Raw genomic sequence first — 26,914 nt, forward strand, 5'->3', positions numbered from 1 at the left:
GCCCCTTCATGCAGTCCCTTTCCGGAATTCAATACTGTATATATATGAGTAAATTGACAATGGTTTTGTAGAATAATATAAATGTTTTATCACGGTGAGGATGCGCACACCGGATATTGCCACCAAGTGATAAGGAATTTTCCGAAAACGTGATTATTTTTCGTCAACAAGGAAAGTAAAATCCCGATTTACTATTGTATTATACTACTACATAAGAAAAGATCATTACTTTTCATAACTAGATACTATGTATAAGCTTTCACAAGCGTAAAATGGGTCAATCTTAAGTAGAAATGCTAAACTTTTTGATAAAATGACAAGTTTATCATTTGATAAATGTATGCCGTAAAAACATTTGTCCCCGATACCATAACATGTTTGCATTGTGGGGAAAATCTGAACCGTACGATTTATTTAGTCACATATAAAGAAAAAATGTGCAAAATTTCAGCTTTGTAAATGTTCAAATTACGGAGAAATCGATGATAAATGAGCGTCGATGGTGTACTGTGTATTGAGTTTTCAAAGTAATATTTGTACTGTGTATTGCAGTTTGGTGTACTGAGTATTGATATTGAAAAACGTGCATCTTTTCAGCATTTATGGTCATAAGATAGACGAGGCATGTAATTCTATTGGCCTCAATGATGGAATGTCTTTTTCTGTTTGCAGATGAAATTAGACTTCACAGCGAAAATAACAAGCACCAGTTTGAACACTGTTATTACAACTTACAATTACAGCGATATGCCAATATCACTCCGAGAAACTGTCTAAAGATTAGCCACTGTCGAGTAAAGACCCGCCACAAGTTCAGCCGTGAATTTAAGTTTTATAGTAATGGAACACAGGATATGATGACAAGTGTGGAAAAGGTCTCACCTTATAAGAAGAGCAAACATGAAAATATGTTATCCTTTCGCTTTCATACTACAAAGAGACATAAACCTTGGTCAATAGACGACCTTTATCGATTATGGTGTCAATAGTTCAAAGGTCAATATGGTAGGGGCTTTGAACTTTTAAAGTTGTTCCTCCTCAATAACCCTAGACACATTTAACGTAAAACCATCGAACTAGTTTCACTTGAAATTTTCTTAAATAATATAGTCAAAGCTATTTATATTGGTTTAAATGCATTGTTCTGAAAGGTAATTAGCTTACCACTTGCTTCATACGAAACAAAATGGGTGTCATATGCACTGAGCAATTTGTGTTAAAAGTAGGAGAAAACAGTGCCATGTGTTATTCTTGAAAGTATTTGCACACTTTATTTGCAGATATATGTCATTTCTATGCAAACAATTCGTTATCACTTTTATGTGACCAACTTCCCTGTTGACCAAAATTGTATATTTATTGTCAAGGTCAACTTCGAACTATAAAAACGATCGGGAACTCACTTGAAGATGATTTCGATTTTTTTCATGTATTCAAACTGTTGAATGTCAAGTGTTTATGATCTTTGGTTTAAACATATATTTTTATACCCAACAATATACATAACTATATTTATATACTAACGTTACAAGTACAGTTGGTGGAAAGGATTAGAACGAAAAACAAATCTTATAGAGTTCTTCTACCATCTGATTATTATCTTTGCTATTTTATGAATTTGTGTTTACGTTTCAAGTTTGTTTAATAAATATTTCAATGTACATGACTTTTTTTACTTTATCAAAGTAAAACATTACTTTTACAATATTACTTGGTGTTAAAACAAATCTGTCACAACGGAACCTATTTCAGTATCAATGCCCAATCTTATGTGGAAGTAATGTACACTCATCACATTTATGCAGTAACTGGCTGCTTCTTTTAATGTCAATAAGTATTCGTCTGTCTTGCTTTTCTCTTTTCTCTTAATTTAGCGTCAAAAATGCGGTCTCTGTTATGCAAGAAGTTGTATAATTGTAAAATCAGTGGAAGAGTTATAAGCCTGCTCTTCAAAACAACTTGTAGTCTTCACTATACCTCGTATTAACCAAGTTGTCGATGAAAACATTTTGCGACGTCAAGAAATATAGGAAACTATAAAATCGAAGAAAACATTTCTTGGCAACTAAACTGATTAAAGGCTATTTATTCATCCATCTATTTTGTCACATTCTTCATAGACTGTATAACAATACTCCCTGAAAACCCTGTCTATGGAATTGCACTCTGTGTAACATTGAAAGTTCCATGTACACCGCCGTGTATGTGTCTCTAGATTATATTTTTGTACTGGTAGCATTGTGTAAATGTTGAGTTCTGCTAGATGGCGAGGTAGGTAGCATACATTTCCACTGCCGTCAATGAACAGGCTACTCACCATTTGTACAAATCAAAGGTTTCTTTCTGTTGCAAATTGGTCCCTTTTGTAAGCGGGTTTTTTTTGAAACAAGTATGTTGATATTTTCTGAATCAACAGTTTTTTCTGCTTTTTTTCTCTGCATATGTCTGGTGCAATCTTGTAATTTACTTTTTTGCTGTTTTGGTCGTTAGCGTACTATAATATTCTCGTCATTTTGGGTGGTGTTCAACAAAATGACATACAATGGCCTTAAATTCGTTCGTCGAGCCAGCCATAAACGCACATAAACAAGTTGGATCTGCAAGGAAAAAAATCACAATATAGTATTTATTAGTAGGACCGGACTTTCTGCTAGATATTGAGAGTAAGTCTTAGTGGCATCCCAATGCAAAATTATAAAGAAATACCTTTAACTGTTTTTGAGATAATTCGTGTAAAATCAACTTAAAATCAATGCTCAATGGAAGAATAGAAAATATATATACATTTACAATTGCTAAACGTAACAAAACACCCGCTGTTGCACTATGGTGACTGAGAGTTACGTTTAGAGCTTATTACATGAATTACAACAGAGTAAACGCTATAAATATCAATGTAAAACATCACGTATTTTCAGGGCTGAAGAAAATACTGTTTTGTACTTTAGAAAGGAAATGATAATGTACATTTTGTAAGATTAATTCTATAAAACTCAGCGATAATGTAAACACAGTACAGTAAAATTTGATACAAGTCAATACTCAGTACATATATTTGCAGTACACAGTACACCATCGACGCTCATTTATCGTCGATTTCTCCGTCATTTGAACATTTACAAAGCTGAAATTTTGCACATATTTTCTTTGTATGTAACTAAATAAATCATACGATTCAGAATTTTTATCACAAGACAATAAGTGACGATAGCGGATGAAATGTGTCCCCTACCTGCATTTATCAGATGATAAAGATGCCATTTTATCACAAATTTTAGCATTTCCTCATAAGATTGACTAATTTTACGCTTGTGAAAGCATATACACAGTATCTAGTTATTAAAACCAATGATCTTTTCTTCTATAGAAGTATAATACAATAGTAAATAGGTGTTTTACTTACCTTGTTGACGAAAAATAAACACGTTTTCGGAAAATACCTTATCATTAAATGGCAATATCCGGTGTACGCATCCTCACCGTGTTTATACGCTGTTAAATTTTCATGTAAAACAATGCTTTCTTTCTATGATTTGTTGACGTTCGAACTTTTTTCTCCGAAACATGGACCTATACCTTAAGGTTAATGTTTATGCCAAACTATTTCAAAATTCCTTCATGGATAGCAGATCGAGTTACAGCCCGGACAAGAATTTACAAAATTACAGTCGGACGGACGGACAATGTGAAGTTAATATGCCCATCTTCGAGGCATAAAAAAAAAAAAAATCATACTGCAGTGTAAATAAGAAGTTATTTGCTGAAACATCGTGAAACAAGAGCTGTCTCCATAGGATGACACATGCCCCCGATGGCACTTTGAATGAATAGTTATGGCCGATGTTAGAGTTTAGGACATTTGACCTACGGACCTGGGTCTTGCGCGCGACACGTCGTCTTACTGTGGTACACATTCATGCCCAATAATTTTAAAATCCATGCATGAATGACAAAGATATGGACCGGACACGCCCATCAATGCACTATCATGAAATATGACCTTTAACGTCTAAGTGTGACCTTGACCTTTGAGCTACGGACCTGGGTCTTGCGCGTGACACGTCGTCTTACTGTGTCACATATTCATGCCAAGTAATTTGAAAATCCATCCATGGATGACAAAGATATGGACCGGACACGAATGCACTATCATAAAAAATGACCTTTAACGTCTAAGTGTGACCTTGACCTTTGAGCTACGGACCTGGGTCTTGCGCGCGACACGTCGTCTTACTGTGGTACACATTCATGCCAAGTTATTTGAAAATCCATCCATGGATGACAAAGATATGGACCGGACACGAATGCACTATCATGAAAAATGACCTTTAACGTCTAAGTGTGACCTTGACCTTTGAGCTACGGACCTGGGTCTTGCGCGCGACACGTCGTCTTACTGTGGTACACATTCATGCCAAGTTATTTGAAAATCCATCCATCGATGACAAAGATAATTATGGACCGGACACGAAAATTGCGGACAGACCGACAGACCGACAGACGGTTCAAAAACTATATGCCTCCCTTCGGGGGCATAAAAATGTAAGAATGTTTTTGATAAATAAAACCTAAAATTATCAACTGCTTTTGTAAAATTCTTGAAAAAGATATAAACTAATTAACGTAATACTAACAAAATATATTATCAAAATCTGAAAAGTGGATTCCTCGGAAGCACTGATGACAAGGCTAATAGTGAATATTGCAAATTCAATTTGATTGAGATCGCATTAACTGTAGTTGGTTAATTTTGTACACTAGTCAGCAGTTAACATGTATTTAGATCATTTGCAATCATGCTTTGCACGGAATGTCACGGATCAGAGGAATAGACTGGCTATATTTATCACTACAACCCGGCAAACTGTATGAAATCTAAAGTGGTAGTATATTCATGGCATGTTCTTTGATATTTACAATAGAAAAAGTGGAAACTCCACAGGTCGCTCAATACAATAAGAACGAAAATGTTGCAGGCTCGGTTTGATTGAGCCTGTTCATGGACGGTAAGTCAAATTTAAAAATGTGGCTTTAGTTTAAAACATAGTCATACGTACTCCAAGTATTCTCTGTAACGTCTTCTATCTATTAACAAAGTTTTATAAAAACTCAATGTTCAAATTAAAAAAAAAAACATGATTTTTTATTCAACTTTCGCCACTTATAAAATTTACGTCCTCCATAATTTTAGTCTATGACTTTTAATCGACAAAACTCAAAGTTACATTCTGCAAGTTTTCTAACCGTTGTGTGGATACAATATAGTGATGGACAAGCAAATAGACGGGCGACCGGAAGTACATGGCTTCTTGCTTTTTCTACGAGGAAACCAGGGACGAACAGAGTGAAATGTATTCCTTTCCAAGCCTATTTTTATCCTAAAGTTTGACAAATTTATGTCTCATACCATATTGATAAACGAAGAAACTACAAGCAGAACATGCTACTGGATAGATGATTTATTTTGTAACCGTTGAAATTAAATTATGTATAGGGAGAGAGTTTCTAAAAAAGCTGATAGCTTCCTACTCAGTCCTCCATGTTGATATATGTAACATTGTAACTGGAACAACTGCTACGTATTAGACCTTCCTGATTGTAACAAATGCAATTATGTGGAATAAATATTGTTTTAAACAAAGTGAAACATAAAAACAGTATGACTTGTATAAAAAATGACTAATAGAAATGGGACTTTCAAAAGCAACTTTCATTATCGGCTTCCCACATCATTAATGAACGTGCTCGACCGCAGTGAAGGAGGTGTGTCTCCGTAATGTAGGTCATAGGCAGCTTTGATACAGTGCCGCTGGTGGCGTTTTTATAGATCTATGCATTGATTTATATAACATTTACAGAAATAACGGCACTTCGAGTTTATAGAATAAAGGCCGACAAAGTGTGTTTCTCTGATTCTTCTGTGTCTTTCATCTCGCACCAATAACCTTTGCTTTTTAAAGGCTAACATTGTTAAATATTTAGCATTTGCAAGTTGTCATGCACATAGATTTTTACTAAATGGACATTCAATATAGAAAAAGGTCGAGGTTTCATTAGGTGTATTTCGATGGTTGTATGGCTACTAATTCGGTATCCGGATACGAATCCCCGACATACATATTTTCAGGCAATCTATGCGCTTCCGAATACTCATCGGATAAAGGCGGCAGCCAATATGGATTGGTGCCCGCTTCTGAGGAAATGACGTCATTATAAGATGGCGGTGGCAAACGTGGAGGAGACACATCCGGTTTTCTCTTGACTTCTATTTGCAGACCTTCCTCGTTAGAGCTGCAAGATGATGACTCTGCTAAAACAAACGCCGGAGTTCCACCACTCGTTTCGTCTCTGGGTTTAATTCTTCTACTGTTCAACTGCACAATCACCTTGCTCACAGCCGGAAGAAGTAATTTCTTGTTTCTTTTAGGAAGCGGTTTGACGTCATTTGGAGGAATGTCGTTTGGAACTGTGGGACATTGAGGGACGCGCCTTGCTATCAATGAATCATCATAATACCGGTCATTTCTGTGAACTAAACGAGATAATGAGTTCATTTCCAAACTTCTAGATCTATTAGTTTTTTGTGACATCATTTTGATACGTTGAGATGGTATGTTCCCTTGATTTCGTTTATTTTCATTCATATTCTCTTCCCTTCCTAACTTTTTGTCTTTATTTATACTTTTGGATTGTTTCAGGTTCTTTGGTGTTCTTGTTGTTGTTTTAGGAAGTAAACTGGGTGCTCCTTGTCTTGTAGGTTTTCGAAATGTTGTAATTATGAAATACGTAGGGATTAAATTCAAGACGTGAATAACAATGATGATAATGGCAATAGCGCGATTGATGCCTATATTCACGGTGTAATGACACTTGCTACGATATCCTCCTGTACACCCTACCGTACTTCCGGTTATAGCCGCACCAATTATACTCCAAAGCATGGAACATATATTCATAAAATAGTACAGAAATTTCTGAAAAGAAAACAAATTAATCAAAAATTTTGTTAATTAGTATAATATTACGTTGTTCGGTCTATTTTCATTTTATTTTTAAATCCAGGAAAGAACACGGATTAAATTGTTGGTTATGTTAACTCAAAATACAAATCATTCTGTACTTTGTTCTGTCTAGTGACTGTCGATCCTCTGTAGGACAGATAATTATACAATGGTACACTATTGGTTAAAAAAGTGAAACAGACCCAAACAAAAATCAATTTTAAAAGTACTGTTCTTTATAAGGAAATTAAATGTTCAATTATGGTAAAGATATTGTAAATTAAAAGTACATACATAGGCAAACCAAATGACTCTTATCAGTGAGTCCTTTAGAAGCAGCTGATATCAACGCGGAAGAAAAAGCTATCGAGTTTTATGTCACACCAAAGATATCAAAATTGACGAATATTTCATTTGAACTGATTAATATTTTAAACACTATAATGCGAGCTGTGTCTCCTGCAACACACCAAATGATTAAAAACTCGATTCTGCCGTGACTATACCGGACAGGGATGCGTTTAATAATTCTCAAAATGTTCATATACCGTTACGGAGTAGTCTCTGTGAGCTTCTACACTACCACTAGCCCGTGCATTGAGTGAATATCTCCTCGTTACACAAAACAACACCAGTGCAATCACAGTGAGCAAGAAATGCTGAAATATAGAAAAAGGGAACAAATTTAATATTGACACATAAAAAGAGAAGTAGGAAATATCAGCGCCGCTTTAACAATATTTCAAGCTGTAAATTTATGGAAAGCAAACCAGTTATTTTTTTATATAGCAAGCTACTGTAAGAATGTAAATATAAGAATTGAATGCTATTTTTTGTGCGTTTATATAGGTATAAACTACATCGGAACTTCTTTCAAATCATTCAAGAATCACTAGCGCTAGCGCGATTCGTGGATTTGCAAGAAGACCCAGTGTGGTTTATACCCATATAATCAGAAAAAAAATAGCATTTAATTCTTAAATGATTGCCCCATTTGCATAGCCGACGATTTACCGAAAAGTTAAAGAAATGGGGTGGAAAATGACATATATGCAAAGTAATGTAACGTTGGAAAGTGTCAAAGAATTAACGGGAAATATGGTATTTTGGAAATCAGCTTCAGCGAATAGAGGCAACCACATGTTTATTTACATGCAAACGTTTCATCTTACAAAAGATGGCTAAAACACTAAATTGCTGGTATTTCTATTTATATACATATTAGAATTTTAATGTGTGCTATGGAAGGCCGGTGCGTCATGCTAATTGCCAAATGCTAAATGCCGTTAGTTAGTACATAATGCTATTTGCCAAATGCTTAATGTCAAATATTAATAACCAAACGGCAATTGTCAAGTGATAAATGCTAATTGTTAATTTTGAAATGCGAATCAATATATTATGCCAAATGTTTACTGCTAAGTACTTGTTCATATGAAGGGCTAATTATGTCAATGGATGAATGCATCCTTTAAAAGTCATTGGTCTTCGTAACATAACTTTGTTAAAACGTTTATTTTTCTAAAAATTTAAGTAAACGGTTTCGGTCCCATATTCCCATCACCGGTAGAACATGCTATTGTTTTAATTCAGACTAGTAGAACATTTTTACGTTTTGAAATAGTTACTTTCATTAGTTTAGGAGCTACAGATCAGTAACTCGTAAATTCAAGAATTTTACAATTAATATTTGTCATTTGTCATGAAGCTTAAGCTATCTGACATTTTGCATTTGGCATTTAGCATTAAATATTTGACATATAGCATTTGCAATGTAGCATTTAACATTAAGTATTTTTGCATTCGGCATTCAATATTTGTCATTTAGCATTCAATATTTGTTATTTAGCATTTGGTAATTAGCATGGTGCACCGGTCTTCCATAGTGTTCAGTTCATACCTGAATTTTTATGTGTTTTAAAAAGAAAAGGCAACTGCACCATGCCTAGGCTAATGCTAAATACCGAATGTCCAATTCTGAATGCCAAATGATAAATGCTCATTGTCAAACAGAAATGCGGAGTAATAATGCAATAGATCCCTAACCCATACAGTTAAAGAATGGTGATTAGCATTTTGCCTAAAGCATTTAGCGCTTTACATTTGTCCTCTAGCATTACATAATTTGCATTAAGAATTTGGCATTAAGCATTTAGAATTGCAAGCAAGACCGGTACGCCATGCTTATTGCCAAATAAGGAAATGAAAATGCTATTTGCCAAATGCTGAATGTCAAATAATGACAGTCAAACGGTAATTGCCAAACGATAAATGCTAACTGTTAATTCAGAAATGTGAAACAATAAATGCCAAATGCTAATTGCTTATTAAAAAGAATTGATTATATCAGTATATGAATCCATCCTTTAAATAGTTACTGTCCTCTGTTACATAATTTTTTGTATTTAAAACTTAATTTTTTCTAAACATTTTAAGAGTAAACATTGTCGGTCCAATGTACTTATGGCCGGTAGAAGATGTTATTATTTCAAGTCAAACTGGTAGAATATTATATGTTTTATATAATTAAAAGTTACATTCATTAGGTTAAGAGATAGAAATCATCAATTCATAAAGTTAAAGAATTTGACAATTAGTGTTTATCATTTAGCAATAAGCATTAGCTATTTGACATTTATCATCATAGTAAGTATATGGCATAAAGCATTTAGTATGTATCATTTAGCATTAAGTAATTGACAATTAGCATAAAATAATTGGCATTTAGCATTAGATATCTGGTATTTGTCTTTTGGCTTTTAGCGCACCGCCCTTCCATACATTTGCAGTCAATCATAAATATTTGGCATTTAGCTGTTCATTTCATTGCATTAGCTTACAGTTTCCTGAAGAACGGTGTCTAGTTTGATATAGAAAACTTTGGTATGATTTCAGTAATTTTAATTAAGTATATATGTATTGTCTGCGGATATACTTACGATTCCAGCCAGGACCATTGCCGGGATATAGTAAGCAATTGTGTTCCCGTCTGAACCCCTCGAGAACTCCATGCCGAGGGCAGATAGAGCAGCACATACTGCGCTCACAATAAAGTGATAGAACGACGCCTTGTAGAACTCATCGAAGTACGAACTGTAATTAAAAACAAAGATACGAACATGATAACACACTTAATCGTGTCGCAAAGCTTCCTGTGCTCTGCAAAACCTAAATGGACATCAGGCCTTATAATTGATTCTTATAATTTTAATATCTTTCGATGCTTAGTTTGGCGTGACGACATTCGGCGGGATGACGTTTGATGGAGCGGAGTCTCGGCGGGGCGCGGTAAGGCGGGACGCCATACGTTCTGTCGCTGTGACAAAATGGCATAACAAAATGGTACAAATCAGTTACCATAGTTTGTCTTATTTACTAATTTTACTATTCTTGCCTGTACATATAACATTTTTAACTGTTTTCAGTTTCACTTTCTCACTTTGGCATCTCACTGTCAATACTTTTGTAAAAAATATTTCCTTTGCACTGACTGCGCATCTTCTAATAATACCCGGAAGGGTAGGTAGGCAGTAATCGAAGATAGATAAGATAGAAGATAGTTACCTACAACGATGAAGTTTCTGTTAATTGTACAAGCTAATCAGTAAACAAGAGGACATGTGCAGTCTTTTGAAATCAGCAAAGAATTAATAAATACGTATTTATTCTTTGAAATATATAAGTATATACCAAAGGATTACTTGTATTCAACAAAATTCATCTAGAAATTGAGAGCAAAATATTGCTAGAAACTGAGAGCAAAGTGTAACTAGAAACTGAGAGCAAAATACAACCACAAATTGAGAGCAAAATATAACTAGAAACTGAGAGCAAAATATAACTAGAAACTGAGAGCAAAATGTTACTAGAAACTGAGAACAAAATATGACTAGAAACTGAGAGCAAAATATGACTAGAAACTGAGAGCAAAATGTTACTAGAAACTGAGATCAAAATGTAACTAGAAACTGAGAGAAAAATATAAATAGAAACTGAGAGAAATATAGCTAGAAACTGAGATCAAAATGTAACTAGAAACTGAGAACAAAATATAAATAGAAACCGAGAGAAATATGACTAGAAACTGAAACCAAAAAGTTACTAGAAACTGAGATCAAAATGTAATTAGAAACTGAGAGCAAAATATAAATAGAAACTGAGAGAAATATAACTAGAAACTGAGAGCAAAATGTTATTAGAAACTGAGAGCAAAATATAACTAGAAACGGAGAGCAAAATATTAATAGAAACTGAGAGAAATATAACTAGAAACTGAGAGCAAAATGTAAGTAGAAACTGATAGCAAAATATAACTAGAAACGGAGAGCAAAATTTAAATAGAAATTGAGAGCAAAATATAACTAGAAACTGAGAGCAAAATATTAATAGAAACTGAGAGAAATATAACTAGAAACTGAGAGCAAAATGTGAGTAGAAACTGAGAGAAATATAACTAGAAACGGAGAGCAAAATTTAAATAGAAATTGAGAGCAAAATATAACTAGAAACTGAGAGCAAAATATTAATAGAAACTGAGAGAAATATAACTAGAAACTGAGAGCAAAACATAACTAGAAACTGAGAGCAAAATGTAACTAGAAACTGAGAGCAAAATGTAACTAGAAACTGAGACATATTCACTGAAACCCTTTAATAAAAAACGGGAACGTGTTTCTTAACGGACAATCGTTCACTGGACATGACTGATTCAAATAAATATTCATGTAAATGTCTAAAACTTACTAATCACACAGATGCTTAAAACTTAATTAATTAACCAATTTCTATTTTAAAGTCCAAATAAAAATGAAGTTTCCTCATTTTGAAATGATTACTTTTCGCATATTTTTTTCGGACATGATAAAAGTACGGATACTTACAACATCTGAAATCTATGTTCCGGTTTTATATTTTTGGATTCCATCTTATCAAAATTCCTTAATTATTTGTCGTTGATTCAGACAACTGATAAGCAAATGTATTAAACAATGATTCTTAATAGTATATGTACGTCCACTTGTTGATAGTAATGATTATCATTTCATAGAGACCGACAAACATGTAGGCAATGCATGTGATTATTTACGCTGTTACTAGTATTCTTTCATATATACAGGTTAAAGTTATAGTATTTCAAGGGATTTAAATAAACCAAATTTTCAATATACATGTATAAATAGATCAATACTGATTGTATTTCGTTTTCATTTTCTGTAAGTAAAGAAAAACGTGTGCCAATATTAAGAATTTAACTGGTTTTGCTTAAACAAAGAAGATGAGTAGAAATTAAATAAAATTCTCTTTCTGAAAGTCCGCGGCGATCTATAAAAAAAACCTATCATGTACGACCGTTAACCTCTATCAAAAAAAAATCCTGGCATGCTTTTTGGCCTGTCGGAATTTAAAAAATAATGTTTAAGGCGTCGATATAGAAAGCTATCGTTATTTTTGTGGATGCTGGAAACGACTGACTGGCATCCCGGAATATAGAACCTGTTTGTACTAATTAGTATGATATATGAGCCGCGCCACGAGAAAACCAACATAGTGCATTTGCGACCAGCATGTATCCAGACCAGCCTGCGCATCCGCGCAGGCTGCATGGTCAGGATCCATGCTGTTCGCTAACGTTTTTTCTAATTGCAATAGGCTTTGAAAGCGAACAGCATGGATCCTGACCAGACTGGGTGGATGCGCAGGCTGGTCTGTATCCATGCTGGTCGCAAACGCACTATGTTGGTTTTCTCATGGCGCGACTCATATAGGCCTACATTATCGTCCATACGTCACATGTTTGTCAGCAATATCATACAAAATTAAAACAAAAACAGAGACAGATAAACTACCTTGATCTTTTAAACGAAGATATGTTTCTGTAATGAAGAGAACTTTTTAAAATATTGCACGATAAGTCACAGTGGGTATACGATTCCTTTCAAAGGATTTGCAGACGTATTGGGTTTGTTAGTGAAAATTTTATTTTAATAGTAAAACGCTTACAGAATACAGATTTTGCGTTGATATATTGTTACTTGCATTCTTCGAGTTTTTAATATATTTTGTCGTTTGTTTAGATTGATTTATAAACGCATTAAACTTTCAAACTCAGCAATATCGTTCTATACCCAATTTTAATCATAATATCTGTGTCGTTTGTTTCCAATTCGGTTCAAAAAATATAATTTTATTTTTTTTTTAATTTATGTAGGTATATATACAATGTCAGCTAAAACTAAAACAAGGCATTATTCTAGTCTTTCTTTTTTCCGCAAAAATCTTTACAGATATATTTCTGTAATTTCTTTTTCAAACCTATTTAAATACTGAAACTTTAATGCTAATTGTCGTAAGGAAAATTCTATATTTTACACAGCTGGCATTTACTAAAATCCCTACTGTACATACCACCAATAAATAATCTAGTCATATTTAGGCGTTTTATTTAAAAAAAATCCACACGTTCCAACTGTTTTTCAGCTCCTATACCATGTTCAGATTATGTTTTTAATCCTACATTAACTTGGGTTTATTTTTTAAACTCGTTTGCGTCCACACTATATGTGGTGTAAAACGTGAATTTTGTAAAGGTCAAGTGGTTTCTGTAATGTAGCATTAAAACTACCTCGGAAGGTGGTTTTAATACTACATTAAAAAATAATGCTACATTATTTTACAAATGTGAACGCAAATGTGGGTTATAACTGGTTTTACAATCCCAAATCCACAGATCTTACCTTTTGGAGGAAGAATACCATGTGTTTCTCTTTTGTATCAAACAATTGATGCTGTGGCTGGCAAAAGCAATTGGACTGTTGATGAAACAAAATCATTAAATTGCGGTTTGGAGTCATGCTGACGCTCAAAATGGACAATAGATGGAATGAACAGAAATTCTTAGATGAACACAGAAGTTTAAATATTGATGACCCCTTCTTGTTTCTGTTAGCCTCAATTCTTTGTAACCTTTTTTGCTTATTGCAAGATATTTGTTAACTTCCAACATTGCATGTATATATTTAAACCACATTTCTTTGTCTAGTGTGGATGCAAACTAGATTATATTTTGATGGGTTTTGAATGTCAAATACCAATTATAGCCTATTAGTGCCTGATAAAAATAAAACCGTTTTGCTAGTGTGAACACGGTATTATTTCATTAAAACAGCCTTCAACCAGTTTCATTAACAGCATTGTTGAAATTCTTTTAGGTGTATCGAATTAAAATAAACTTATCATTTATGTATGATAAAAAACAAAAGATAAATGGACTGTAAAACTATCCCCAGATGTTAAATGTATTGTATAGCCGACGAAAAATCTTTAATTAATAGAAAGAATAGAAAACTGTGGAATTGGTTTGAGCACGTTCGGTTCCGGGTGGATTCGTTTATCGAAAACCGATAAACATTTCAATGCGGCCTAGTAGACTATGTACATGTTGAAGTGTCTTATATTTTGAAATGTCACTTTACGGGTAATGGCAAATATAGATATTTAGCGGAGTACACTTAATATTGAGAAACCTTGAAGTTATTTAATCTAAAGCTTAAATATATACAGGCTACGAATGAAAGTCCACCGCACTGTTTATATGTGTTGACATTGGATTTATGAAGGAAATCACTACCGATCGGGGTATAATTAAACTTTTGAAAATGATATAGGAAAATGGAAATAAAGTTAGATATTGGAATGCTTTAATTGGATTTCGTGCACTGGGGATCGACCAGGTCATTATTTGCTATGATATCAATAACAAAAGTTGAAATTGTGGGACCCTTTAATGCGGAGTGGAAAGTAGCTGAATATGATCGAAATTACAGGTAAAACTTTGATTAATATTAACATATAATAGTGTTTTGTTTTTCCTTTTTTATTTGAATCTGATGCCAGTAGTATTCCACTGAGGGCAAATGGGCACTTGAATGTTTGATATTTGGTACAGTTTCTAAGTTACCCGGGTAAGCATCCGATGTAATTTAGGTATAATCAATAACAAATCATCACATTTCATCTTGTTCTAATGAAAAGTTCATTTCACATGCATAAATAACTGAAAACAAAGAGTAACAGAAATAAGTAACGTCTTGTAATTTCGCAAAATATTTTTTTTTGTGATTCAACGTCGTTTTTTTTTTTCGACTTAAAAATGCACGGGTACTCTATTTTCGTGCTATATCGACTTTCTGACCATTATTGATACATTTGCTTACAGCGAAGATTCATGAGAACAAATGACTTGCCTAGAAACGTATCGTTTGTCAGCTTGAGCACCTGCCTAGAAACGACACTGTACCCCGTCATTATCTGGTAAAATGACCTGCCTAGAAACGAGCTTTTACGTCTTAGAAGATGAGTCATTAAGCGAAAAAAAAGAAGTGTTCGGGAATGTTTAGAACTTGTGCCGACGGTTCTAGGACTGTTTACACCCAATAGGAAATGACTCCTCAGTGTTTGACTACTCAGTGTTAAGTGTGAAGTTGTCCAAAATGTAGTTCCATGTTGTTGATGAAATAAGGTATTAAGAGGCATATAAGAATATGGCAGTTTTAATTTTGGCTTAATTTTATTTAGTTTTATTACTTATTGTATTGATTAAAGATCTAGATCGCTTTCATTGTGAATTTCCGGGTTTTAGTTTTATTTATCGAGAAAATGTCTGCATTTACGCGTAATTGCTATACAACAAAATATTTTCAGAAAGTGTTGCTTTTCAAAACAGATTATTTTTCTTATATGTCACATAAAATCTCAGTATTGTTTATTTCTGGTAGAAAAGTATGTTACACTAACTGGCTATATATGGTTTTCATATCATTGAAATGCTTTTAAGTACTGAAAATGAGATCCCAAATTGAAATTATTTACATGAAATAAAGCTGGAAATGAATTAGTATATTGTAACCTAGAAAAGACAGACTCATCTGATAAATATTTACGATGGAAATCAGGTCTTGGTTCCTATCCTGTATGCGGATATTCTCAATAGGACTGGGTACCAGAGCAGAACAATTCACATTGACATATATATACTAACTGTTATTGTTCTCCCCAAATACATTGGCCATTTTTCAGCAACTCTGAAAATCATATAATTCATGAAGCCTATAATAGCTTTAAATATTTCGTAATTTTGATTTGTTGTTTTTGCCGTTTTTGATAATAGTAGCAGTCATGTTTTAATTACGTAACAGCTGTTTGTTATGGAAATATTTAATATGAATAAAATGGCCATTTTAATATGCTCTTTGCTCAAAATGTTAAAAGGTGCATGGTCAGTTTTTTAGTAAAAAATGAACAAAAAGACCCAATACAATTAAAGAGTTAGATCTCTAAAATAGAAATGTACGTTTAATTTTTAAATTTTTATAATTACTAGAGTATCCTACCATTTAATATGAACGTATTAAAAAAGTTGACTATTTCTTCAGATTTCAAAAGAATTTCTAGTTTTACAATTGCATTTGATATATATTAGGATATCTCAACAAACTAAACCAAAAAGGTTTTATCACAATGTGTACCTTCCGAATTCATTTATTTCCAGTCTATTCTGTTTGCGCAGAAAGGAAGTGGACCTAATAGGGCCTAATAATAATAATTGACAAACTTGCTTTTCCCGTGAATTGTGGCTAAATAAATGTACATGTATTTCAATGTAAACCGGAAAAAAATCATACATAATTCATATTTTCATATTATTCCTCAGAAAGTGTATTTATAACAGTCATATATATGGTAAAATAACTTTATGTAAGAAACCTATATAAAGATATAAACTTACGAACGGTTTAAAATGCTATATCATTTACCACCAGAGTGTGAACTAAGTACAAAAGGTTGGCATTTAAAAAGAATATCAGGTTTTGATAATATCTTAATGGCTGTGTTCACTATCCATATGGCATGATTATATCATCATTATATGCTAAAAGAATATGTTGTCTGACCTAAAATCGCCTTTGTTCAAAACAGACAGGGACCTGTAGAACTTTGGTTGACTTGGATTCAGAAATAACAGTTAAAATTCTTCGATTACACAAAAGGCTTCATTTTCAGGTTCCCTGTACCGTCTGGTATATGACTCGAAGAGATTTTTCAAGAACGCGCAATATTACCACATAGTGATTACAGTGTTCCTGTTTGGGACAGGGATTGCGGCAATAGTTCTCTCAAGTGGATCAAATGGGAACGCCCAAGTGCCTTATTTCTTCAGTGCTTTCATAGCCGGAGCCTGGGTATGTATTAAATGTTATTACTTTTATGGTCTCACACGCCTAAATGATATTCCCTATATATTCTATATAAAACTGACGTTTTTAAAGAGCTACCAAACATAGCTAGACGCATTTCAGAGAACAAATCCTTACCTCATTTTAAAGAATCATGATAAAACTGACATAAAATGAAGAGAAAAGTAGGGGTCATATATCGTCTAAAAAAGGTTTCTCTTGTCACATTTGCTTACTGTAAAATAACATCAAAATCGCACTGCTGTGACGTGGTAGTACTGCTTAAACTAAATTGATTTTCACTTCACAAAATAAAATATTCTGTCCATTTAACAGTATCATAAAAAAGGTTTTTTCTTGTAATAAATGGAAACGACACTTTTTAGGATTATCACATACTTGTTTTCTTTATTCTTTCAGCATATTGTATCCGCGGTGTTGTGTCAGCTGTGTATATACTATCTGTCCGGGGACGGCAGTCGCAGCAGCACGGCTAGCACGCTGGTACGTACTTGTGAACATTCTCGCATATGCGATCTACTATCTTATGCACAATTTACAATAAAGAAGAAGAAGAAGATTTTATTTCAGATTCAATAGGCCATAGGCCCATGTGAACATATACATGAATTACAATTACATAACAATAGCAAGTCACGTGACAAAAAAATATTCCATCATTTTAAAAGGTGTTTTAAGAATTTTATATTTGTAATAATTTAGTACGCATTAGGTAGTCGTGCGCACGGAACAATTTTCGAACGTCACTTCGACTTTACAAAGGGGTACATTTCCAGATTGATGTCAATGACACAGTTCAGATACATAACCGGTGCCATTGTAACCAAATACAGTTTCTAAAATATTGAAATAAATTACTTGTAATACAGCATTTATCGACCTTGACATTGGTAACCGTCTGCTTCTGACGTCACATTGCCTATGGTATTATTATATATAAAATTATACAATACTGTTCTTTGAAAATATCAAGTTTTAAGTCGAGTTATACATAATCGGGTTAAAATAACAATTAAGTCCTTATTGCATCATTTAGTGTAAACATTTAGTTTTGCCCAGTTCGTATTATTTGATTAGGATAATCCGATATGTGTACTAAAATTCTTGGTTGATACATGTATTTTACTGTACGCTAGTTAAAATAAATATCTTCGCACAAGTCGAAATAAAAGAATTTTAAAAAGATACATGGTCCTTTTTGATGTAATGTAATCACGATCTTCCTTACTGTTAAAAGTTATAATTACAGGTGGCAGTAGCGTACCGAGGATACAGTATGGGTCCATGAGCCATATACACTTAAATATATTACAATTATTATGTTTTCTAAAGAAAAAAAATGCCAAAAAGTCATTTTGAAACATTTTTGCCCATGTGACAATGAGGCAGGCAAAAAAATTTCAAAATGACTTTTTGGCATTTTCCCTCTTAGAAAACAATAATTGTAATATATTTAAGTGTATATGGCTCATGGACCCATACTGTATCCTAGGTACGCTACTGCCACCTGTGGTTAAAATATGCTTTACGGATATTGTTATCATTTCACAGGTACGTGTTTACTCCATCGTCTGCTCCGTGTTCGTTTTATTCAACGTGATGGGCGTGGTGTTCACCGTGGTCAATGGAATGTGCATAGAGAGTCAGATGTGCTACTACGACAAAAACTATATATCAAACAGAACAATGGCTATTTTACTTATTCTGGAACATTGTGTGTCCATCCTAGCAAGCATTTTCCTCGCAAAAAGAGCTCATTTGATTGATTCTGAACTATCCGCGGATGTGTCAATAAAGCTTAATCATCATTTTAATTTTAGTCGGAAGAGTAAGCGCTCTTCTGCGTCCGAACAGCAGTCAGACACGTCCCGTAGTCAACAGACGACACCGGAAAATAAAAATGAATCGGGTTTATCCGAAGTGCAAAACAAAGGAGGACATGTTTTGACTACGATAGAAATTTCGGCAATGACGCATCGAAAAACACATAGGAGGTCAAAATCTCAACCAATCACGTTGAAGCAACTTGGTTTAGAACAGACCAAAATTGAGGGACAAGAGTTTTCAATATATTCTGACTCAGAATCGAAAGTAAAGGGAGAACATCACAAGAAAAAACGGCGTTTTATTCCATCAAAATCAAAATCAAACCGTGTTAAAGCGACTATTGAAATAAATACAGACAAAAGAGTTAGGTCAAAGTCGGTAGGGGACGATCTTGATTGCACTCTCTCAGAAGATGAAAGTCTTTCAAGCTTCGCAACTAGGAGTTCCATTGAAGAGAGGATGAAACAACTGAATAAACTAGAAAAAAGAACTACAGCACCTCTTCCGGTAGATCAAAACGAGGCTGGCGATCTCTTTTACGTAAAACCAGCCCCTGATGCAGAAAACTGGGAAGATAAACAGCAAAAACTGTTTGACAAACAATCACAGCTACAGAAAGAGCAAGAAAAATTACATAGAGAACAGGCAAAACTACACGAAAAACAAAGAAAATTGTTTCAAGTGCAACAACAACAGCAAACTATTTCACATCCTGCTCCCCCGCCCTACGAATGTTTTGAAAGTCCAGACAATAGTAGAACTATTTTGCATGTAGAGGAAGGTGAAGATGACAAGCACGGTGATGTTCCTCTGTGATAAACTAGCAATTTCTAGGTATTTTTGTGATAAATATGCAATATCTTAAACCTTTTTTTTATTTTTAAACAAAACGTTTTTATGTAGAAGACAAGTCGTGCTCTTTATTCTAAAGGCTTCCATTTTAGCATAAGGTAGGTCTGAATTTTACAAAATACTCAATTGTATTTGTCAAATTTTCTAATACAATATTTTATGTTGTCAGTTTCTTTACAGGGTTAAATAACTCACTGGAAACATTTGTAAATTGTATTCTTTGTTAAAAAGGGCATAAATACCAACAACTTTTTTATTGATGTAGATGGTTAATTTTTGCCTTATGTTTCTTGATTTGATAGACGCGGCCTATTTTACATAGTCAAAAGTTCGCGTTTCGCAGCTGATTACGCTAGATTTCTATTCGAAATAATAATACTCTTGACATTCATGAATGTATGAATTCGTTTGTCAATTTTTTTGCGAATATTAGTATCTAGTCTACAGTAAATCTGCTATGAGTTCACAGAAAATGTTTCCAGAAAATTTTCTTGCAGAAGTAATGCTACCATTAAATCATTTAAAAAGGAAAATACCCAGCCAGCATTCCATATTGGCCCGATATCAAACCGACGTCGTTGTCTATAACGGCCCGATATCGGCTTCAATTTCGGCTGCAAATAGGAATGATGTCGGCCCGTTGTCGGCAGACGGTATCGGGCCAACATCATAATGACATTGGTCCGAAATTGGCAAACGATATTTGACCAATAGCAAAAAGATATCGGCCCGATATTGGCCGATCATATCGTGGTCGCGAAATAGTGTGACACGCAGTGCTTTATCAAAGTTTTCTTAAAATATACACTTTATAAATTCTCAGAGTAATTTTCTTGAGAACTGATATGTCTCGCATCATGTGTATGATGTTTATTTGATTTTATTGATATAATATTTTTCACAACTATATACTGCATGTTTTATACAGTTACGTAAGCTTTCTATATATACTTAACACTTTTAAAATTGTTCAATTAATAGAATTTTAAACATATATATATTTTCAATTTATTGTAAATATTAATATTTCTATGGCGACATTTTACATAAAAATAAAAATGCATCTTAATTATTACCTCCCTTTATTACATATAAAATTTTGATTAATACCGTGTACAGATTTTGTTTGGAGCCTAGTCTGAGTAATTCTGGCATACATCATATTTGCTTAATAAATTACCACATATGAACAATTAGATTACTTTTTCACGTTTATCAATAATATTTTGAAAAATATGGTTATATTAGAGAATCCAATATCGGCCCGGTGTCAATCCGACGTACGAAATAGTTACACTGATTGATGTCGATCTACCGATTTCAATATTTTGGGGCACAACAATGGCCCGACGTCGGCTCTACATCGGCACATTTTGCCGACATTCCGACATTATACCTATATCGGGCCGATATAGTCATGCTGGCTGGGTAAGCACATGAGCATGGGAGGCCAGGGGTGGGTGGGGGTAGTCGGAGGGATAATACGATTCTTTTTCCGCCTCAAAGGAAGAACGTTTTATTTCTGATATAATACATGTATTTTGGGCAACCACAACATTAGGCGAATCCCTTTTCCCCATTGCAAACATTAGGAAGAATGCTATGCTAATGTTAATTAATACTTGACAAACTAAACACTATAAAATGTTACATCTACATAAATCTCAAAGAGTAATCAATGAATTTTTGCTGAGTCATACTTCCGGATAATCTGTTATAACATTATTGGATACATTCCTTTTATGTAAAACGGTTATCATTGATTTTTATGACCACTTCATGAAACTTTGTCAATACAAAGTAAATACATGTACTTCTTTCATTTCAGTGCTAAACAGTTTTACATAGCTCTACTAAAATACAGCCAGTCGGCTTTTAAAATAAAAAAAGAAAAGAACGCGACATATAACTTCCTACCATATTTTATCTATTCCTTATTTATTTATTACTTATCTTCAAATATTTTATACATGTATCAATAAAATAGCTCGTGGCAAAATTCATGCGCGGATCCAGCCAATTTTCTCAGGGGTGGGGATGGGGGGTCCGGCCGACCCCTTACTTTGACAAAATGTGTCTTTATACACTAAATAATTTGATGCGTATTTGTGGATGTTAACCGTTTACAAGTACAGGGTTGTCATTAGGTTTTTGTTGAACAGGCTGAAACAGAAAAGTAGCCGACCAGTTAGGGGGTCCGGGGGCATGCCCGCCCTGAAGATTTTGAAATTCAGCGCTTCATTTCCTGCATTCTGGGCATTTTAGGAGCATTTAAGAACACATATTCCACTGCAATTTTATAAACAATATTCCCCTTATTTTCACATTTTTTATGAGCTCACCTGTTAAATTTGAGAAAAATAATGAAATGAAGTAAAATTCTTTGTTTCTTTGAGATAATTAACATAAATATGAATTAAGTCGGGGTTGTATGTAGCAGCAGCCACATACACTTTGAATGCGGTCCTAATGTTGCCTTATCGAAAAACCGTTTTCTTTCCCTTTTCTCTTCTTTCCTTTTTTTAGTATTTTCCATTTGGGGGGAGGTGGGGGTGGGGGCTCTGAATCCGGGCAAGAAAAGTGGTAATATACTATCAGGAATAATCACGCTGACCGTACAGGTCGAATAAGTATTTACCGAGATAGTCTTTTCTGTCATTAATTTCACCGTTAAGAGTTAGGTCCAGGTTTTGGAAAAAAAATTCGAACATCAAATCATAGAAAGAAAGAGTTGTTTTACATGAAAATTAAACAGCATTTTACAAAAGCATCATCAATTTGCTCACATATGTAGGGGGCCATACTTCTGGACAGTTCAGCGCCTTTTAACACTCACCATTTTGAAAGAACTGTTACATGTCTTTGTTTTGATGCAATTGCAATAATGTCCCACATAACTGGGTTAAACATCGATTTGAACAATTGTTTACTTTTGGCATTCTTTTATAAAGGGGGACAACTTTTGAGAATATTTTAAGTATTTGTTTGTTTGTTTAGGGTTTAACGCCGTTTTTCAACAGTATTTCAGTCATGTAACGGCGGGCAGTTAACCTAACCAGTGTCCCTGGATTCTGTACCAGTACAAACCTGTTCTCCGTATTTTAAGTATCCAATTGTACAGGACAGTAAGGTAAAACATGTATTAGACAGGTAGATTGTTGGTAAAAATATTGTTCCTTTACCAAACATTTCTGTGTTTTGGTGATATACTGCTAATCCACAATCACCATCTTTTTATACATTATTACAGGGTGTCTCAAAATGTATCATATGTCCTAATTTAACGTCCAAAAAATTGTGTGTAATAAATCAATACTAATGGGTTAAATGTTGCCAGAATAAAGTTTTTTTTGTGTGTTTTTTTTTATGAAAAATACCCGTTTAATAGTTGAAAGGCATTCAGCATAAAGTAAAACCTGTCTTAAGCAGCCAGCCAAGGGAATGGGGAAAAGTGGCTGCATACAACAGGTAATTTATAGAATGAATGACCACTTTGGGAAATGAGACACTGGCTGCTTAAGACAGGTTGGCTGCTTAATAGATGTGACCGCTAAAGCAGGTTTTACTGTATTAACAATTCCAACCATATAGCTTCAATTTAAGTATGAAATGTTATTTTAAGAAATTTCAAACATACAGAAAACATATATTTTTGGACAAACTGTGTATTTAAGAAGGCGTTGCATATGGTTACAAACATATCTCATTTATTTTTTTTAGATTTTTTTTTTTTCAATTATATACAAATATCACAGCTTTAGATGAATGTTGTGCATGTATTTTCATTATTCTGAAATAGCTTTAACCATTTTAAATTATCAATGTGCCAAAGTTCATACCCGCCTTTTTATGTCAAGGTACTTAGATAAACTCTGTTTAAGTCACGACTGTATACGAGAACTTGAATGTATATGATTTTATTAAGTCCATTTGTATGACATTTTCTATGATGATTTGATATGAATATTTTAGCGTTTATATACTTTCCTATTACTATATACTGCATTCTGCTCCGTCAGATACCAGTATATCAGTAGTGAGCTGTTGATATTACACCACAGGAGACATGTTCTGATAAATTATTCAAGCATATCTATGAATAACTAAATTTGCCTGTCTTGATCAAACACTGCCCCAGTAATCAAAATTCGACATTTATTCATTATACTTCACACTTTGTTCTATTCAGAACCATGGTGAGTCCACGTCTGTTCTATCTTTAATACGTGCGTCCGTCCGTGCGTGTGTAATTATTTATTGTCGCCGCCTGATACCTATATGGGTGACTCCTCCAAAGACTGTTAGTAATTTATCATACAGAATGTGCAAGACAGGAGATGCTTTAATTCCTGTTCTTTAGCGTGGTCTTCGAATGTTGTTTTTTTAATTGGAGGAGCGGAGTCTCGAACTCACGACCTCCGGTTTCATAGTCCAACGTATTACCAATGGACCACTGTGTCCTGTCTTTAGCTGCTATGTAAACTATCTTTTAAAGATAGCCAGTCCCATTTTGCAATATTTTACTCTTGTATTCTATTAGAGAAGATACATGGCACAGAGTTAGAACCCTATTACAAATTTATATTTGATTGCTGTTGTAAAATTTTGTAAATTCTCCCCACATCTACAGTAAAGAAGTTGACGATCTCTTTTGAATTCGATGTAATTTCTAGTTTTACATTTGCATATGTATATGATATTTCAACAATCATACCTGCCAAAAGACATATCTTTAAACTGTGTATAGCTTTTGAATTCATTTATTTCCAATTTATCTTTATAGGCAAAGGGAGGTAATAATTGTTTTAAACTTGCGTTTATAAAGAACTTCGGCTAAATATAGTGTAAATAATTAATTATCTTAAATAATTAATGTATTCTTTTGACAAAGATAAACAATATTAGTTATAGTAATATCATTCCCATAGATAATACTCATGCTAAAATTATTGAATTTATACTCGTGCTAAAATAACTGTATCTTGGTATGACAACCAGGTTAGGATGATAAAATTTTAGAAAATACAGTGCAACCTCTGTAGAGCAACACCCTTTTGGAGATACAAACATGACTGTTGTTGTTCTGGAGAGGTAAATTTGATAGTATATTTCAGCTTAGGGAAATTTTGATGATGTTGTTAAAGAGAGGTTTTTGCTTAAGAGAGGGCCGCTCTGCAGAGGTTGTACTGTACCTCCATTGAAAATCTAACTGTATTAAACATTCAGTGACCATGAGACAAGGGTAAATGATCATATGTTAAAATCCATAGACAATTCTAATAGTTGACCAAATTTTGATGAACCACATTGAAAGACTAGTCTCAGAATACAAACACGCCATTGCTCAATATCAATGTCTAGCTCAGAATCAGCCAAACAGCTGCTTGCGTTTTGAGACTTGCCTCCTAACACAGCCTCGTTTACTACTTTTTTTTCAAATTAATGTATAAAACATATAAATGTATATAATCTATTCATATGAAGCAATGCAACATATTTCTCCTCAGATTATAATTTTAGTTTCTGTTTTTTGTTTGTTTCGTTAAAACTGTTTATGTTAATGTCGATTTCCTCTGATGATATCTGAATAAAAGAATATTGTTGATAAAACTATTGCATGTCTTGCTTAATTCCATGTTGTGATCTGACCCGTAGTAGAAAATGATATTTTTCTGACCAGTCATTTACTTATGGTGGTATCTTTAGGACGTAGCTTATCTCGTGCACATGATGTACTTTCTATACTTTCTCGAGCGCTCGACATATTATTTTATGCATATTGACAGGGTGTTTATAATTACAATAGTTGATTAAATAGGTTATACTTATTTTTGTGTAACGTGAAGGTGTAACGTGTTTAGTCAATAAAAGTCCCCATCTATAATGAAACAACTTATTTACAGTAGTGGCGACCCTAGATGCCATGTTTACCTCCAACACCTCAGATCTAAGCCGATACTGCTGGAAACAGCCCTAAGTACTGCTCTCAACAAAATTCCTAATCGGTCAGTTTATATTGTATTACTATTTTGTTAATATTGCATGTATTTACAAGAAATTTCACATACCGACATTTGAATAGGTACTGCAGCTAAGTATTGATTTATTTTTGGCCGACTCCCAGCCAAAGTAACCGCATTAGGCGTTTTGACCAATATTGCATATTTTGCACGTGCAGGGCATCTGCACCAATTTGCACGTGTTCACGAACACTTTTGGCATTACTGACGAATGTTTTGCTAAAATAAACACATATCAAGGTGAAATTGACACAAGAGCAACGCGCCCGAGCTGTCGGAATTTTACAATAAAATTCAAAATCGGTCACTTCAATGAATTGTATTTGGGTTAAATTTCGACAAAAGAGCTCGGATGGTAGATAGGCACCGATTGAAGGTTTTTGTAAACGGAAATAAGGTTAAAAATGGAAATAACCATCAAAATAACAGCTACAAACAAATTATATCAAAATTCTTTTGAAATTGCCAAAAATAATTACCCCCGTGTCGTAAATGTGTCCCGGCTAGCAACATTCCGACAGCTCGATCGCGTTGCTCTTGTGTCAATTTCACCATGATATGTATTTTTCTTGTAGGACTTTTGTCAGTAATGCCAAAAGTGTAAACGAACACGTGCATGTTGGTGTACCTCCCTGCACGTGCAAAATATGCAGTTTTGGTCAAAACGCCTAATGCTGTTACTTTGGCCGTGAGTCGGCCAAAAATAAATTAATAATTAGCTGCAGTACCTATTCAAATGTCGGTATTTGAAATTTCTTGTACAATATAAACTGACCGATTAGGAATTTTTCTTTTCCTATTGCATTTTCTGAATTTTAACATAGCAAACTTGCCAATATACCCAAAAATGTCCTTAAAATATACATCCCCAGCTTTTATTATATTTGACTGGCTTATTATAGTAGGTTGTCCCCCTTGAAAATTATCCGATACGCAATATTCATTATATTGGTTTCCCTAT

The 26,914-nt window shown here is 33.8% G+C and overlaps 2 protein-coding genes across 2 annotated transcripts; one reads left to right on the forward strand and one right to left on the reverse strand.

The window, feature by feature from the left end:
* Positions 1 to 5,450: 5,450 nt before the first annotated feature.
* Positions 5,451 to 12,117, reverse strand: LOC123550102 (uncharacterized). The gene is made up of 4 exons (XM_045338538.2): positions 11,882 to 12,117; positions 9,941 to 10,094; positions 7,550 to 7,660; positions 5,451 to 6,974 (listed from the first exon to the last, which is right to left on the reverse strand). The coding sequence occupies exons 1-4, from the start codon at positions 11,923 to 11,925 to the stop codon at positions 6,054 to 6,056; spliced, it is 1,230 nt and encodes a 409-aa protein (XP_045194473.2). The 5' UTR covers positions 11,926 to 12,117; the 3' UTR covers positions 5,451 to 6,053.
* Positions 12,118 to 14,425: 2,308 nt separating this feature from the next.
* On the forward strand, positions 14,426 to 25,546 carry LOC123548808 (uncharacterized). The gene is made up of 4 exons (XM_045336355.2): positions 14,426 to 14,824; positions 17,061 to 17,239; positions 17,654 to 17,737; positions 18,806 to 25,546. The coding sequence occupies exons 1-4, from the start codon at positions 14,809 to 14,811 to the stop codon at positions 19,895 to 19,897; spliced, it is 1,371 nt and encodes a 456-aa protein (XP_045192290.2). The 5' UTR covers positions 14,426 to 14,808; the 3' UTR covers positions 19,898 to 25,546.
* The last annotated feature ends 1,368 nt before the right edge of the window (positions 25,547 to 26,914 follow it).

This window comes from Mercenaria mercenaria, chromosome 6 (assembly GCF_021730395.1).
Source record: "Mercenaria mercenaria strain notata chromosome 6, MADL_Memer_1, whole genome shotgun sequence".
NCBI classification, from domain to species: domain Eukaryota; kingdom Metazoa; phylum Mollusca; class Bivalvia; order Venerida; family Veneridae; genus Mercenaria; species Mercenaria mercenaria.

Excerpts from the sequence above, each read along its gene's own strand:
- LOC123550102 (XM_045338538.2), bottom strand. The coding sequence starts at position 11,925 with ATGGAATCCAAAAATATAAAACCGGAACATAGATTTCAGATGTT. Across the intron at positions 10,095-11,881 it reads GAACATAGATTTCAGATGTT|TTCGTACTTCGATGAGTTCT; the intron begins GTAAGTATCCGT and ends TTTTAATTACAG. Across the intron at positions 6,975-7,549 it reads ACAGAGACTACTCCGTAACG|AAATTTCTGTACTATTTTAT; the intron begins GTATATGAACAT and ends TTTTCTTTTCAG.
- LOC123548808 (XM_045336355.2), top strand. Across the intron at positions 17,240-17,653 it reads CTTTCATAGCCGGAGCCTGG|CATATTGTATCCGCGGTGTT; the intron begins GTATGTATTAAA and ends TTATTCTTTCAG. Across the intron at positions 17,738-18,805 it reads GCAGCACGGCTAGCACGCTG|GTACGTGTTTACTCCATCGT; the intron begins GTACGTACTTGT and ends ATCATTTCACAG.